The sequence below is a fragment of the Chelmon rostratus genome, chromosome 8 (assembly GCF_017976325.1).
Source record: "Chelmon rostratus isolate fCheRos1 chromosome 8, fCheRos1.pri, whole genome shotgun sequence".
NCBI classification, from domain to species: Eukaryota; Metazoa; Chordata; class Actinopteri; order Chaetodontiformes; family Chaetodontidae; genus Chelmon; species Chelmon rostratus.
The window spans coordinates 18978763-18993442 of NC_055665.1; the positions used below are offsets into that span (position 1 = coordinate 18978763).

At 40.8% G+C, this 14680-nt stretch overlaps 2 protein-coding genes across 3 annotated transcripts; both read left to right on the forward strand.

Moving 5' to 3' along the window:
- Window positions 1-1200: 1200 nt before the first annotated feature.
- tmem147 (transmembrane protein 147) lies at window positions 1201-5329 on the forward strand. Its single transcript, XM_041942792.1, has 8 exons — window positions 1201-1275; window positions 2022-2124; window positions 2607-2676; window positions 2854-2919; window positions 3056-3192; window positions 3303-3387; window positions 3534-3655; window positions 4437-5329. Exons 2-8 carry the CDS (start codon window positions 2048-2050, stop codon window positions 4555-4557), a joined length of 678 nt encoding a protein of 225 aa, XP_041798726.1. The 5' UTR covers window positions 1201-1275; window positions 2022-2047; the 3' UTR covers window positions 4558-5329.
- A 610-nt stretch (window positions 5330-5939) lies between these two features.
- Window positions 5940-13782, forward strand: sult2st3 (sulfotransferase family 2, cytosolic sulfotransferase 3). Of its 2 annotated transcripts, none has more exons than XM_041943193.1 (6): window positions 5940-6242; window positions 11528-11736; window positions 11985-12111; window positions 12246-12340; window positions 12718-12898; window positions 13166-13782. In XM_041943193.1, exons 1-6 carry the CDS (start codon window positions 6107-6109, stop codon window positions 13279-13281), a joined length of 864 nt encoding a protein of 287 aa, XP_041799127.1. In that variant the 5' UTR covers window positions 5940-6106; the 3' UTR covers window positions 13282-13782. The 2 variants fall into 2 exon arrangements, with proteins under 2 accessions (XP_041799127.1, XP_041799126.1); XM_041943192.1 differs by lacking the exon at window positions 5940-6242 and adding an exon at window positions 8859-9638.
- Window positions 13783-14680: the final 898 nt, after the last annotated feature.

Genomic DNA, 14680 nt, shown 5'->3' on the forward strand with positions numbered 1-14680 from the left:
TGTGACATTTCAAACATGCTAGTGTAGCCTGCATATCATAGACATAATAGACTGCTTTTGGTTAAAACTGTCATCATTCACATTTTGTTCCATTCTTTCACTGCTCGCTGATCAGCTACTGGGTGCTCATGTAGTGTTTTTTTGTTTTTGTTTTTTTTCAGTTTGTGTGACATTTAAACAGACATGTAAATCTATGAGTATTACAAAAGTTATGGCAACCATATTAGATAATAAACACATTCTCGTAAAAACCTTTCTTAAATAGTGTTTGTCCTGCAGTGTTCTTCCTTTATGGTTGTCAAAGTTATAAAGGTTTTCATCAGGCATTTGAGAAATTTCAGTTAAACAACCACAACCACATATGACTTAACTCTGCAAAAAATTAGAAAATTAAATCTTCCTTAAATTATTTAATGAAACCCACATTTTTCATTATCTAGACATTCAAATAACATATCCACGTAGCACCAGTTTTTTTTTTTTTTTCCAACACCGGCTGAATATAGAAACTCCACTTGTATGACTTTTAATTGAATGGATACAAGCTTTACATGAGTTAGCAGGAGAGTCTAGAATGTTTTGGTTTTGTTTTTTTAATCAACTTAAAGGACTGTTTGACTGGTTTTAAGATATTAAAGTGAATACCAAAAGCCTACTATGGTGACCAGTTTTGCAGAATGATTTCTCACACCATAGACATCCACTAGTTTCCGGTCAGTGTCCAGTGTTCCTAAGACTTTATGGTATGAAAATGAAATGGTGGTCTACAAAGTTGAAGCAAGTCCATTCCAATAAATATTTCATCCCCTTTGTGCCCTTTTTTCTTTTCTTTTTTTTAATGGTTAGCCTGTTCATATTTTCTATTTTACATAAACGTGGCATAATTATATTGTGAGCAACGTAGTGTAAATTTTGAATTCTCAACATTATTCTTTAATGTCCAACTTAACTATCAATTGTTGAATGTCGGAGCACCCTGAACGCACCACAGACGGTAGTTTTGGAAATGGTAATTAACCAGGATATACAAAGGGCAATGCTAATAAGTCACATTTCAACATACACACTCTATACTTTGCAATGCATTAAATTGTGTCCGATAATTCACGTTATTTGACACAGAAGAGAGCATCATGCGGAACATATTGACATATTGTTAAGTTTCTAGGGATGACGTTGTCGGAGCCATTTCGAGGTTGAACCAAGCTTACTTCCGTCCGTCATTCAACGAGACAGTTTTACTACATACTGCTTCTACTAACCTCTTCAGACACAGTAAGCACGGCCTCTGTTTTACAGGTGCTGCCATGTGGTTTTAATGGTAGCTGACGAAATGCTAATTTTGTGGTTAAACTCGGCAGACAGAAATTATCAAGTGTTGTTAGCTAGACGCAGGAGCGTGGCTACAACGGTGACGGGATTGTAGTTTAGCTAGCTAACGTAGAGTATTCATTTCCATAATGGCATTAACGTTACAGCTTTATAGCTCTGTACATTGGTTAATATAGAAACCTGCTAAACATTTTACTACTACTTGTTACTTTGCTGTAAATCAGTCTGTAAGCAGGTTACACTGTTACCGATGTAGGTCGAGTATGACACGGTAATGTTACATTCGACAAGGTAACATCATCTCAAAACGGTGAATGACCGTTTAATAAAGAACAGTTGTTATTCAGGTGACATGAACATGTAAAATCAAGCATTAAAATGAGAATTAATATTTAGGCAAGTAATTGTATAAAAGTGTTAAACACATTTAGCAAGTAATTGATTAGTCAAACAGAACGAACCAGCAAAAATGTAGTTAATCAGTCATTTAAGCCAGTGAGCAACTTAACGCTCTGTCTGGTGAAGTCAGAGGATTGCTGCTCTCTCTGTTTTATGTCGTGGACTCTTTTGAGCATTTTGTGTCAAGAATGGGTTGGTATCAAAAAGATCTGCTAAAAGTGTGGTCTGTTGAAGTCAGCCTGTCTGTTGGTCAGTGAAGTCTTACCCTCTTCATCTCTCTTTCTCTGCAGGGAGCTGAATTTTGTGACCAGACATCATGACACTGTTTCACTTCGGGAACTGCTTTGCCCTGGCATATTTCCCTTACTTTATAACATACAAGTGCAGTGGCCTGTAAGTGTGTGTGTGTGTGTGTGTGTGTGTGTGTGTGTGAGAATCAGGGATCTGCAACGTGTGGGGAATGATGTCCGACTGTGTGCTGTTTGATATCCATCAGTCCAGTCATGGTCGGTGAAGTGTAGTTTGAGTGAATGATTGAAAGTAAAATGCAGTTTTGGCTAAAATGGCTAATTTTAACATCATTATTACATGATTTCTTGTGTATTACTACACTGTTGCAACATACGTTCAGACGCTAAGAAGTCTGTCAATAATCTGCTTAGGTTTGGGAGGGGTCCCCATAATCTTCTTAAACCAGTGTAGCGTGCCCTTGAATTTGGCAGTACTTTTCCTTTGTTTCTGTCTCTATTACTGCACTCAAGTCTTAAAACACTGCATCCCAAATTGCCAGTTTCTGCCTGGGCTGCCTTGTCTTATTGTGCACTCTTATTTTACATTGTTCAATTTAATGCTGTGCTTTTGTGTTCAATCTATAGTTCAGAATACAATGCCTTCTGGAGATGTGTTCAGGCTGGAGCAACCTACCTGTTTGTCCAGCTGTGTAAAGTGAGTGAGCTTTGTGTTGATTAAACAATCTCTCATCTTTTTTTGAAAGTGCCTGGAATAAATTAAATAAAATCAAGCAGGGGAGACTGGAAGAAAAAACACAAACTATATGCTGTCATTCACTTCCTTGTGTTTCGGAGTGTGTAAACAGGGTTTGCTCATCTTTCATTATTGTAGATGCTGTTCTTAGCTACATTTTTCCCCACATGGGAAGGGGGAGCTGGAGTTTATGACTTTGTTGGGGTGAGTGTTGAAACTCCATCACAATGATAACATTATAAAAGATAAACATTTCCTCACACTTGGTCAGATTTAGTTAACTCCTACTAATACCAGCTCGTGTAGGAGGCTATGATGTGTGCATGTGTTTGTTTTCCAGGAATTCATGAAGGCAACAGTGGACCTGGCAGACCTGTTGGGCCTTCACCTTGTGATGTCTCGTAATGCTGGTAAAGGAGAGTACAAAATCATGGTGGCTGCCATGGGCTGGGCCACAGCAGAACTTGTGATGTCAAGGTAAGCAGTAACGTTGTTCCTGCAAAACAAACAATAGCTTTACTTTGTCAAATTATTGCACAAAAGTCAACACTAAACCTCACTATTTGTGTCCTGTTGTGGCTCTGCAGGTGTCTTCCTCTGTGGGTGGGAGCCCGAGGAATTGAGTTTGACTGGAAATACATCCAGATGAGCTTTGACTCTAACATTAGTTTGGTGAGTACTCTTGGTATTGTTTGTCTTGCAACTACTCTACTCTGCTCCTGTATTTCCAGTCTTCAGTCTATTAGAATGTTTGTAATATGGGTATGTAAAAAAAAAAAAAAAGCATAAAACCAGTAATCATGTCTTTGTGCTTATAGGTCCATTACATTGCAATGGCAGCAGTGGTGTGGATGTTCACTCGATATGACCTTCCTAAGAGCTTCAGGCTTCCTGTTACTGTGCTGCTGGCTCTCTGTGTCTACAAGGCCTTCTTAATGGAGTAAGTCTGACTATACACACACGCATGTGCTCAACACAAACATTGACACACCCTCAGACATACTACAGACAGTACACAGAAGGACAATAGAATAGTTTATTTGTCTTCAGGGAAATGGCATTTGCTATTATTGTTGAAAAGTAAACAGTTGGAGCTCAAATTTAGCAGGTAACTCAGTTATCGTGAGTGTTGGGTGTCGTTAATTCTTTTAATTGCAGCAGTAGAAACCAACAAAGATATGTGTTAATTAGTGAGCTTTAGAGGCATTGAAAGGCAGCATTTGTTTCCTTTGGACGGACCCTGGGTGGCTGTTTCCAGTCTTTATGCTAAGCTAGGCTAACCACTTCCTGGCTCCAGCTCCATACTTAATGGAGAGATGGAACATTGGTATCAGTCTTGTCATCGAACTTCTGACAAGCAGTGTGTTTCAAAAAAGGCCAAACTGTTTGAGGGAAAATTCAGTTCAGCCAGGGTTTGGCCTCCTGTGTGGTGGCACTTTGCTTTGTAAACCACAGGATGGTGCTAGTCACCAGCAACAACATGAGCAGTAAGGGGAGATACATTTTATATACACAGTGTATAACAGAGTGCTACCGCCAATTACCTGCCCGTTCGCATTAGTGCTTTATTTGCCTGGAAGAATCTTAAAGCTCAGAGAATTTTTACATTTCTGATTACTCTAGTTTCATGATATGTGAGGTGATGAAATATCTGAAATCTCTTGCATGCATTCGCTGCTTATCTATAACTTGCATTGTGTTTCTCTCTGCTGTGTCTTCAGGTTGTTTGTCCATGTCTTCCTGTTGGGCAGTTGGACAGTGCTGTTGGTGAAAGCTGTGCTGACTGGTGTCATCTCTCTCTGCTCACTGTTTCTCTTCGTCACTCTGGTCCACAGCAACTAAGTAAAACTCAGCACCCTGGAATAAGCCTTCAACAGTCAGTCTCTCTGGTCCAGATTGGACCGGGGTTGCCATAACTCAGATGCTGACTCCTGATACCATTTTAGTCTTTCAATCACACCAAAGACTACTGAAAAATGCTTGTTGCTGGGTAGTTGGACTGTTCTAATATATAAAACAGGCTTAGGTACAAGCTGCCAGCTGGTAAGATAACCAGTTTTTCCTGTTTGTACTAACTGGTCTATATGAGCCGTTGAGATCGAAAACATGCACTCAGGGCGAGGCTTTGGTAGCTTTCAGTCCACCAGTAAGAACTGCAGGATGAATTGTGACATCAGGAGGCTTCCGAATATGATTGGCTTACCTATGCTGTGTTGGTTTCATAAAAGGGTGAATTTTGTATCCAAAAGATCACAAATGAATTGAGAGTTTATATAAATAGCGGGGTTTTTTTATGTGTTGTCCAATTAGCCAGCGTAAACACTTAGATTAAATAGTAAAGTGAATTTCTAACAACTTGACGGTTTGCTGTGTTGCCACACATCTGTCAATTTATTTATATACAATATAAGTAAATATTTCAAGTAGTTAAAACATAACTGTAGCAGCATTTTTGTAATTATCGAAGAACTTTAAGACTTATTAGAGTTTAACCTCCAACACCTGAATGCAGCCCGCAGTATGAAAACACTGAGGTCCACTCAGCATTATGACCACATTATGTTGAATTGTAAGCATCTGTGATTTTGACATTAAAGTGTCTTTTTTTGTCTTATCCAGGGTTCTTGTGGCTCCTTTAAAAACTCTTAAAATATTATCAAGGTTATAATTAAATTTTCCCATAGATTTGCTGTAGGTATTATATTTACACATGGTGCGTTTAAGGCTGATGGGAAAATTGTCATGCACCGTTGCTGACCGAAACGTCCAATAGTGTGTATTGTTTGATTAATTTAGTGTCAGACAATGAGGGACTCGTGGTCTGCTCTGCTGATTTATTCGACCACCTCTTCACACAACACACATCCTCTGTTATTACACCTCATGTTTTTCCCCTGTGCGAGTTCAGCTCAATCTGCCTGCATTCTCTGCTCCTCTCTCAGCTGGGGCCTCTGCAGTCCAACAAAGCTCTCATTATTTACATGCCACAATGGCCTTGGCTGTTACCTAGTACGCTTACACACTACTTTCTGTTTATGCACGGTTGCTAGTTGTGTGCGGTTGCTGAAAAAAAAAAAAAAAAACAACAAACAAACATGAACACAAGCCTGACCTTGTGACTTCCAATGAGACTTAGAGGGTTATGACTCCAGGATCTGGGCGGTACCAACCCTCACCATGCAGGTTGATGTAAGATGTAAGCACATTGTGTAAGATTGAGAGTATGGGCTTGACCAACATTCCTGCCAGCTAGAGTATCAAGTAAAGAGGAGCTCAGGGAAAAGGGACTGTAACAGGAGAAACCCCCAGAACTGTGAGAAAGAGAGGAAGGAGCAACGTTTAGATTACCAGACTAACAGAGCTTTCAACCCCTGAGCCAGACACAATCATCATGTCCTCCTGCGAGTATATACAGTACCGTGGCATTAACCTGCCGCCTGTGGCTCACACCATGGAGAGCTTGGAATACGCCCAAAATTTCTCTGTGGAAGACACCGATGTGTTTGCCGTGACTTACCCTAAATCAGGTACAGTGTATTAATTGTCATATCTGTTAATCACCTCTTTTCAGCCGTCCCATGTTTTATGTGTGTGTTTTCACATGCAGGCTGCATACATGTTGTAAAATCAAAGTCTGTACGTTTTGTAGAAATAACGCATTCATAACTTCCGTGGCCATGTATTTGCTGCCCTAAAGCACCAGATGTATGGACTATAAATCAGGTCTTTTTGTCATTTCTGTGTGAGCCAGCCTGGAAGCCTGCTTCAACCTGCATTTTACATGGATTGATTACATAGATTTTTCAGCTCTTTTCAATAATTCTGTTATTTTTGCTTTCTTTTTTTTAAGTTCCTTAATAATAATAATGCATCCTAAATAAAATTGAGTTGTTTGCAGGTTAACACACTTAACAAAATAAATAGTTGCTACTTTCCGGAATGTGTCTCTAAAGTTAGCGTAACCTGCGGCATGTGAACAGGCAGGGCAGGCAACAACTTGGGGTACCTGAGGATAGATGAACTTATCTCAGAAGGTAGAGTCATGCAGCTGTCTTAATTCTGGATCTAGCAGACGCAGTCAAATCTTCGGTCTATCAACTTCGTTGGTGTTCTCCAGCGATTGTACAATCTTATTTAGCTCCTGTGTGCAATGCTGAGTTCAACAGTAAAATCTTTTACAGCAACCAGATGGGAGGCCATGCCCTGTCAGTGCAGAAGGACTCTGAGACAATGTCCACTACAGCCAGCAGAAAGGATGAACTCATGACATGGAGATTTGCACTGTGCACCATTATCTGGTTCAACATATTTGATCAGATCAAGCACCTCAGCAAGATCCTGCAGAGCCCCAGTGTTTCTCTGGAAATGCATCAAAGAGAAACAGGTCCAGAGTGTATCTGGACCATTTCAGGGAGAGTGGACTTGAGCTGCCTCTTGCACCAATGGTAGAGAGATGGCAGAAAACCAAGAGACTGACCGGACATTTCCTGAACAAAAAAAAAAAAGACACAGTAGCAGACAACAGTTTTATGAGAAACTGGAGAAAATACTGCGCAACATAGATTCTGAGAATTTGGTTCATGAGGTTAGGGCTCCCGATCGAGTATCTTCCTCCCTAAGAGAGGTATTTGATTACATTACCAAGGAACAGCCTCTGGATCTGCTGTTATCTCTTCCATTCACTGCTGCCTCCAGAGAGAGAAGCTCCTCTGCATTAAAACTCATGAAAACCTAGCTCAGGTCACCTCGTCCCAGGAGAGGCTTTCAAGACCGGCTCTGTTTCAATAGTGTGCAAAGGTCTTCTGATGTGAGGACAGTAGCAGTATTTGCAAAATCAGTGCTTCATGTGTAGATGAGCCCTGCCTTATAATGTGGGTTATTTACAATGTGCCAACATTGAAGTTAGATATTTTCAATGTTCTTTATTTTTAAATTTTGAAAGTTACAAGGTTTTTAATGTACCTTCTGTTTTGAAAATTCCACTGACGTGAACAACTGAAGTTTTAGGTATATAATGTTGTTTAGGGCCCCAAAAGACCCCAGAGTCACCCCTGCACTCTAACTCAGTTTAATCTGAGCAGGCACAGGTGTTTCAGCCAGCAGAGAAACACAAAAAAAATCTCCTCACTAACGTCATGATGCTGTTGAAAATGGGTAGAGGACAGACAAGGGGTTAAATTAACGCAGTCCTTCGGTTTTATACTTGTAGTTGTAATGTCAGTTTATCATATATCTACATTGACCTGAAATGACTGTTGAACTTGAATCTATTGTGCATTCATTCCTGTTTAACCTGACCAAATGTTTCACATAGGAGGAGGCAACCGCCTTGTGTGCCGTCATATCATATAAACTTTAAACTAATCTGCTCATCGCTTGGTGTTTCGTCAAGCTGAAAGTAACATTCATACAAGACATACCATACCATACATACCATACCACCATAATATACTCTGCTCAGGGTCAGAGTCAAGCTCTGGTTTATGAGCTTTGTAACGTGCTGTGTGTCTGATGGCTGTGTGAACCTCCTCTTATTCATTATTTAGCAACACAAACCCAAGCTTTAGGGCATTCAATCGTTCGCAACTGGACCTCGTCAGTTTGTCTTAGAAGACGTTTCGCCTCTCATCCGAGCAGGCTTCATTAGTTCGTACGCAACCAGACTAGATAGGACAGCTCTAGTCCAATGCAATGATGTTAGGTTCAAGTATTTATCCCCTGAGTGAGACAAACCCACAAAAACAAGAATGGTATCACTCTATTGTGAGGCAAACGATCCCCCATTAAGGCGGGGTGGGGTGCAACCCTTTGGTGTCAACGACAGTCGTTAGCCTCGTTAGTGTCCCATTGTTGTCATTGGGAGGCTCCTTGAGCCATGTGTGAATGGCTTTGTTGTTTGTTGAACAGAGTTCTTAGACACCACCTATCTCACCTATGCTGTGTCTAAGAACAGAATAGGTGTCTAAGAACTCTGTTCTAAGAACTCTGTTCTTAGACACCTATGCTGTGTCTAAGAACAGAGTTCTTAGACACCACCTATCTCCCACATACAATGCTGTCCTTTCATCTCTCCCTAAGAGATTCAAAGATTTAGCCTCTGAAAACAAACAACAAAGCCATTCACTTACAATGACCTGGATGAATGAGAATATTCACAGGCAACACAAACCCAAGTTTGTTCCATCATCTTTTACAGGAAATAAGAGAATTCCCACCACCTGTGTGAAAACAATATGCTCTCTGTGTGTGTGTGTCCGTCCAATGCGATAAGAAGTGCGTGTGAGCTAAAAGTTCTAACATACATACCCCCATCCCACTGATCGGGCGGAACAATCAAGTGCATCTCCCTGGAAAAGGACGTAATGCGCTGCCTTCAGGTCGCTCCCAGAAAGTTGGGGTTTTATAAATGTATCGTTGATTTTAATGGTTATTGTGCAGTCAACTCGTTCTGCTTGGATATAGTAATAACGAAACGTACGATGTACTAACTGGCGATTCATTGAAGAGATGCGGCAACAATTGAAGGCGTTTGTGCTTCAATAATAACTGCTTATAGTGAGTGTAGTAGCCTACAAAAACACTAAAATAACGTATAATCATAATCAAAATAATTTAGATGACTTTGGAGGCTCAAGACTGGCGCACGCGAAGTTTCGTTAGCTAGTTTGCTCTTTTGTACGCCCTTATATCTCAGTTGCATTTTTTCCCACACGGCTAGAACGCAGCAGGGGAAGCTGTTGACTACGCTTCTCGCTCTGATTTCCCGACTTTAAAATCGACAACAATGTCCTCTGACGAGATTTGTATGCTGTATCATGGACTTCTACTTCCCAAAGAGACTCACTCCACGGAGAGCTTGAAGTTTGTGCAGGAATACACGTTTAAAGACGAGGACGTCGTGGCTGTCACGTATCCGAAGTCAGGTCAGTGTTTCCATGTTAGACACAAAACTTCAGGGGTTTATACCAGTCGCAAAGGTGAGCATTTCTGTCAACAGTGCGTGAGACGGTCCAGGAATGCTTGGACTGTGCTGGAAAGATGCAAACCCTGTGGAGGGAAAATTAAATGCATATCAAGCTTTACATGCTTTGTTCCCCTCTAACAGGGGAAAGTGCAATGGCACAGTCTGAGTTTGCACGCATAAACACACTTGCATCTCACCAAAGTTGAGGCAAACACGGTGAACAGTAGACAGAGTTACCTTTCATCGAAGTTTACTCCAGAGTGAGACAAGATAAAACTTTATTAGTCTCCTGCCGGGGAAATCCTGGTTACTGTCAGCAGGCAATTGCAGTAGGAATAACAACAGAATAAATTAAAAAAACAAAACAAAATCAAAGTTGACTATGTACATTTTATACAAAGAACTTTAACAAATATATTGCCAAGGGAAAAAACTGAACAGAATTGGACAGTGTTGAGAGAATTGCACATGGATTTGAAATTGCATGGTGGGTACGAATAAATTAATTACAGTGTTTGCTCTATTGCAAAGTAATAAATATATATGTATCACAGTATAATAAAAGTATATATGCATAGGTTGGGTACTTAAAGGAAATGAAAATGTAATATTGCATAAAGTATTACCTGTATGTGATGGGAAACCATGGAAACATGAAAACCAGTGCTACATTAAGCAATGCTGGAGCTGAACACTCTGACTGCTGTTGGAATGAAGGACCTGCGGTAGTGTTCTTTCTTGCAATGTGGATGCAGCAGTCTGTCGCTGAAAGAGCTGTTGAGGGCCCCCAGTGTGTCATGCAGGGTGTGGGAGGGGTTGTCAGTGATGGATGTCAGCTTGGCTAACATCCTCCTCTCACCCACATCCTCAGTGTTGTCCAGAGGGCAGTCCAGGATGGTGCCCAATGTGTAGAGGGTGAAGAGAAAAGGAGAGAGCACTGCTAATATGCTACAAACATCAGTTTGCGACAGGCGTCCATATTTTCTGGAGCAGATGCACTAGAAACCATTTGGATTTGAAGTCAGGATTACCAACTCAGAACTATCGACTTTCATTTAGTTTAGTGGGATTAGACTTTAGTTCAACTGCTATGCATAGACCACATGTCAGCTGCCTCAGAAATGTTGACACATCAACTCCTCACACCCTTCATTCTGCCTTCATTTTTTAGCATGCATTAAAGGAAGTGAGAGTGAATGGATGTAGTCACTACACTTCCCAATTAAATTAAGCTCTGCCATGTGATTTTCTTTAAGCATAACAAGTCTTCCTTGCCTGTGAAAGTCATTGGTGATCCCGTCTGACACTAATGACTTGAGGACATTTTTTCAATTTTCAATTATCGTTTTTAAAGTTGCGTTGATTTTGTCAATGATGAGTGTTTGCTCAGTGCAGAAACAGCCACATTTACAATTCGCTCAGAAAGACGCACAGAAAAACAAAAACTTGCAGTTGCAGACCGAGAACTGTTTCCATATGGCATAACCTCGTTAAGAGGCGACTGTGGCTCAGGAGGTAGAGCATTTTTAAGTTTTCTTCAGTATCAAAGTAATCCAGTGACAGTTGTCTGTGCATCTGTGGGTTCATTGCAAACTGGAACTGCTAATAGCTAATTCCGCATAATTTTAATGATACCAGTTTGCCAAACTGGAAACAAATATAGGCCAAAAAACAGTTGTTGGCAGGTGTGTTTGTTTTAGTTTGTCTAAAGCGGGACCAACAGTGTCAGACTTTGAAGACCCCTGATTTGGACCAGATAGTGCTGCTTTATCACTCTGTCTCTGTCTTTTCCTTGTTATAGAAGTTAGTGCTAGCATGCTTGTTACTTGTCACTATTCTTTTCTGCAGGTACAATCTGGATGCAGGAGATCCTCCCGCTGGTGCTGAATGGTGGGGATCTGACGCCGATCCAAACCATTCCTAACTGGGACAGAGTCCCCTGGCTGGAGGAGAAGAGGTTGGCAGTGGTTGTGGATCAGTTACCTTCTCCGCGAGCGCTGGTCACACATTTTCCTTACCACCTCATGCCCCCCTCCTTCCACGCCTCCAAAGCCAAGGTAAGTGTTTGGAAGCTTCTGGTGTGAACCTCTCTTCAGTGTGTCATCAGCAGCCTTGAGATCTTGAATAATCGCACATTAGAAAACACGGGCAGATTCTCCCTTAACGTCTGGGTGCATATCTCCTGGAACATCATCCAGGAGCCTATTGTCTGTTTCATTCTGGCAACATCTATGGTTAGCGGAGCTCTTTACTGTGTTGTTGCAGAATATGATTTTCTCTTCATGGTTATTTGTAACTGCCACAGGTGATCTATGTCATGAGGAACCCTAAGGACGTCATGGTGTCTTCATACTACTTCCACCAGATGGCCGGATTCCTCATGGATCCAGGAACCTTCGATGAGTTCATGGCCAAGTTCCTGGAGGGCAGAGGTCAGAGAGTGTGAACAGATTTTGGATGCTGATAGCCCTTGAAAGACAAAGTCATCTTTGTTTGTCATTATTGCCAACGTAGAGCGGTGGTTGGTTGCATTTATGCTGTGGTCAAACGTCCATGTTGTCTGCAGTGCTGTTTGGAAAATGGACAGACCACGTGAAGAGCTGGAGACACACAGAGCTGGGGGACAGAATAATGTACATCACATATGAAGAAATGGTTCAGGTAAAACACTCTAATCTGAAGGTGGGACTTGCTGGCTGACTCTGACCAATAATTCTTGTTGAACAAATGAATAAAATTCGTGGTGCAATATGTGCAAACAACTGTATTGATTCCTAGAGAAAATATCTGTTCTGTCAGACACTTGACGGACAATGAAAAACACAACTTAAATGCCTCTTGTGTAGTCTATCAGTACATAAAGCCACAGCAGTGTAATGCTATTTAAATGTGACGTCAAATTTTAGCTCATCATCAGATTCACAGCGGGCCCTCATCATAGAAGTAATGTAGAAAGTTCTTGCTATGAGAATGGCCTTAATAAGATAAAGGCCTGATGCTTCATGTAAATGAATGAATGTGCATGTGCCCTGTTTTAGGACCTCCCTGCAGCTCTCAGGAGTTTGTCAGATTTCCTGGGCAGTAATCTGAGCGAGGAAGTCATCCAAAAGATAGCAGAGCATTGCTCCTTCAAGACCATGAAGGTCAACAGCATGTCCAACTTCAGCCTGGTCCCTAAGGTGCTGATGGACAGCGATAAATCTCCATTCCTCAGGAAAGGTGAGGCTCCGTGTGTCCATTATCAGTTCCTCTGCTTTGGTCAGTTTGCTTTGAATTGCATTAAACTGTGGGATTGGATTGAAATGTCACCCCAGTTGAAGCTGATCGGGTCGGGTTAGTACAACCCTGGAGGACTGAGGTGTAATCAGCCCCCATTGAAATGTCTGACTATTTTTAGATTTTTATTAAATTGATTTTTTTTTTCATGTTAGAGATTTGTTGTGGTCATGTAACTGCCTTTGTGTGTGTGTGTGTGTTTTATGTTAGGTGTTGTGGGAGACTGGAAAAATCATTTCAGCTCAGAGCAACTGGCCAGATTCACGTCCGTCATTCGCAAAGAGATGGAGGACGAGAGCTTCCCTCTGCCTTGGAGCTTGGATTGAAAAAGGGAGAGAGCTGTAGAAATAAAACCAAGGCATATCCTTGACTTTTTATTGAACAACTAACGTCCTTAAAATTAGTAATTAGATAAATATTTTGTCACTTAATCTATCCAGGATGTAAATGCTGCATCTGCAAAAGTTCACCCTCTGCAGAAAACATGTACTTGTACGTAATTTGTGTTAAACGGCCAGCGAGGAAATGCTGCTACAACACTGATCGTCCGGATCACTCACAGCTGAGCTTACTGCACCTTTATGCTGCAGGCACATATTGTTGTTTTTCTGTCACTAAGCTTGATTGAAACAGCTGTGATGCACATTGCTGGCTTCTTGCTAGCTTGCATATTATCACGACATGATTACCTGGTAAATGCTTAATTACTTTCTAATTATTTGGTTCATAAAATTAGTTTTTACTGTTTATTTTAGGATGACTTTGAACAAATGTAGTCGGACAGTAGACATGTTTTTATTGAGTGATTAAAATGTTTATTATTATTATTATGGTCTTTGATTGATTATTATTGTTATAATTGTTACTGGATTGATATTCATTCCTTCAGAATCTCAGTTGTACTACTTTTTGTATTAGTAGTTGTTGCATGGCCTTTAAGGATGCACTTTTTCTTAAAGGTCCAGTGTGTAGGCTTTAGTAGCATCTAGCATTAAATGAATACCCCTCGTCTCACCCTTCCCTTTCCAAAGCATCCACAAAACGGTCAGTGTTTTGTTTGTCGTCTCTGGATTACTGTAGAAACATGGCTGTGCAACATGGTGGACTCCATGGAAGAGGACCTGCTCCCTCTGTAGATATAAAGAGCTCACTCTAAGGCAACAAAAACACAACAATTCTTATTTCAGGTGATTATGCACTAATGAAAACATACTTATAAATGTTATATTCCTTTCTGGGCTGTTCAAAGTGTTCTCGTTAAGGGACATGTGTGTAGAGGATAGTTTGTTTTGGTTTCTCAGCAAACCAAGGAACGAACATTCACCTGAAGGTGCCAACTTGCTACCTAGCTGGCCCACTGAACCAAGCTCATGTCACAAATTTGGGAATTCGCTTCCTAAATATTTGACAAATAGTAATTGGAGATATATGGAGAAATAGTAATTCCAAGTACATTTTCACTGTTAACATTAAAAAAGGTTAATAAAGCATATTTGATTTCAATTTTTAACATTTTGATGCTCCATTGAGCTCTATATTCAGTAATTAGAGCTAAAATCTAAAGTATAAGAAAATGTTCAGCACTGTGCAGCTCTTTCTGCAGCCCGCACATGCTATGGACTGCATGGTTGAGTGATCACTCATCACACACTGCACAACCATCGCTATTTATTCAGCAGACAAGCTCAGACAAGACGAGTAAACGTGACCTGCACGGCATGAAGC

Coding starts and splice junctions, on each gene's coding strand:
- tmem147 (XM_041942792.1), top strand. CDS start 2,048: ATGACACTGTTTCACTTCGGGAACTGCTTTGCCCTGGCATATTTCCCT. Junction 2,677..2,853: donor TGTTTGTCCAGCTGTGTAAA/GTGAGTGAGCTT, acceptor TCATTATTGTAG/ATGCTGTTCTTAGCTACATT. Junction 3,388..3,533: donor TTGACTCTAACATTAGTTTG/GTGAGTACTCTT, acceptor TTGTGCTTATAG/GTCCATTACATTGCAATGGC.
- sult2st3 (XM_041943192.1), top strand. CDS start 9,500: ATGTCCTCTGACGAGATTTGTATGCTGTATCATGGACTTCTACTTCCC. Junction 12,341..12,717: donor CATATGAAGAAATGGTTCAG/GTAAAACACTCT, acceptor GCCCTGTTTTAG/GACCTCCCTGCAGCTCTCAG. Junction 12,899..13,165: donor ATCTCCATTCCTCAGGAAAG/GTGAGGCTCCGT, acceptor GTTTTATGTTAG/GTGTTGTGGGAGACTGGAAA.